Here is a 1923-nt window from a genome sequence, read left to right on the forward strand (position 1 = left end):
ATATATATATATATATATATATATATATATATATATATATATATATAGCCTTTGTATCTTATCAAGATACTCAAAGTGTTTTATAACACAATCTGTGCCCTCATTTATCCATTTATACAACACTCTACTAGATCTCTACAAAGAATAATCAGTGTTTTATCACATTCATACACCGATGGGACACACATCAGAGGCAGTGAGGGGTTCAGTGTCTTGCCTAGGGACACTTCAGCGTGTGACTGCTGGTGGAATCGAACCCCCAACTCTCCCGTTGGAGGACAACTGCTCTAACCACTCAGCCACAGCTGCGTGTGAACTTAAAGAAGGAAACAGATGTTTTTAGTAAACCTTCCTAGTGTCACTTCTGTTTAAAATTTATTCTGTAACAAAAACTACTAGATATTTCACAACTTTGATGTACACGCTGCCAAGATGAAATGTTTTCATGTTTAATTTGTAAACGTACCTAAAGATGCCAGATACATTTACTAAAGGTAAAAACTACAGTGTAAAAGGAAGTAAAAGTACATAAATTATATATAGTTTAATGCTATACTTGAATAAAATTCACATTTTTTGCAGTTTTTGGCTCCACAGATCAACAGCAGTTGTCTTTTGTATATATATATTTATATATATATATATATATATATAAATATATTCCAGTCGTGTCGGGTTGATGGTCGGTTCTCTTAACTCCTGCACAAACTTCGTCCTTCTGCAGCAGAACCAAGACCCGAAACTAAAGATCCACTTCATGATGCTGCTGTGCAGGTCAGTAAACACGGACTCAAAGCAGAAGAGGCTGCAGGAAACACTGGTTCTGTAGAGCACGGAGAGTGTTTTTGTTTTTTAAAGAGTTTACTGCAGCAAAGACGAGCACACGACTGAGACAGAACCGGGTCTGGGTTTGGGTTGTAAGGCAGCGCAATCATCTTTTAAAACAGGGTAATGACGGGTCCTCAAGGAGACCAACAGTTCAGTTTAAAAGTTCACCATCGAAATGTGACGTGGTGGACCAGAACCAGCAGCAGTAATCAGCTGTGGTGCTGGTTCTGACCCTGGATCCGGCCCAGCTGGCTCCTCAAATCCTGGCAGTAGGCTGACAGGCTGCTGTTGTCCTCCAGTAGTTTGGTGTGCTCCTGGATGAGGCGAGAAGACGTCTGCTGCTCCCTCTGCTCCTGCTCCAGCTCCTTCTTGAGCTCCTGTCTGAACAGAAACAATCAGAACCAAAGGGCAGAACCAGCAGCAGCTCGGAGAACATCCCACAATCCTCACACGTCTGCACTTTATTAAAATAAACCAGTTGGATACTGGTCAGGTGTTCCTGTGTTTGAACACACTTACTTCCTGTTCAGCAGGTGAGCGATCTCGGACTGGACCCTCAGGTACTCCTGGGCCATCCGCATGTGCTGCTCGAACACGGCCATGGACTCCCGGGAGTTCGGACACGGAGCCAAAGGCTGAAGCAACCACACAAACAGAACCTTTCAAACCTTCTGGTCATCGCTCGGACTGAGGCGAAAGGACGTGAACTCACCTGTAACTGATGATCCAGTTTCAGGTACGCTGAGGGAACTGGACTCTCTGATCCGTTGGTACCGAAACACAGTGACAGAAACAGAACCGCTTAATCCAGAACATAATGCTCTAATCCGTTCAGATGGTAAACTGACTGGTGACAACATTTTACTAACTGTTGGGAAGAACTAAATGCCTGAATCTCACTGGACTATACTAGATTATAATCTGACTGAACTGGATTATAACCTGACTGAACTGGATAATAATCTGACTGAATTGGATTATAACTTGACTGAACTGGATAATAATATGACTGAACAGGACTAAAATCTGACTGAACTGGATTACAATCTGACTGAACAGGATTACAATATGACTGAAAAGGATTACAATATGACT

General features: G+C 42.2%; 1 protein-coding gene across 1 annotated transcript in view; it reads right to left on the minus strand.

Moving 5' to 3' along the window:
- Window positions 1-916: 916 nt before the first annotated feature.
- The window catches only part of LOC119427210 (mitogen-activated protein kinase kinase kinase 7), a 6829-nt gene continuing 5822 nt past the window's right edge, over window positions 917-1923 (minus strand). The window contains exons 13-15 of the mRNA XM_037694790.1: window positions 1541-1587; window positions 1348-1463; window positions 917-1209 (exon numbers count right to left, since the gene is read on the minus strand). Coding sequence (XP_037550718.1) covers window positions 1038-1209; window positions 1348-1463; window positions 1541-1587 — 335 coding nt within the window. The 3' untranslated portion in view covers window positions 917-1037. The remainder of the gene's footprint in view (window positions 1210-1347; window positions 1464-1540; window positions 1588-1923) is intronic.

The sequence above is a fragment of the Nematolebias whitei genome, chromosome 21 (genome assembly GCF_014905685.2).
Source record: "Nematolebias whitei isolate Nwh7 chromosome 21, NemWhi1, whole genome shotgun sequence".
Taxonomy (NCBI): Eukaryota; Metazoa; Chordata; class Actinopteri; order Cyprinodontiformes; family Rivulidae; genus Nematolebias; species Nematolebias whitei.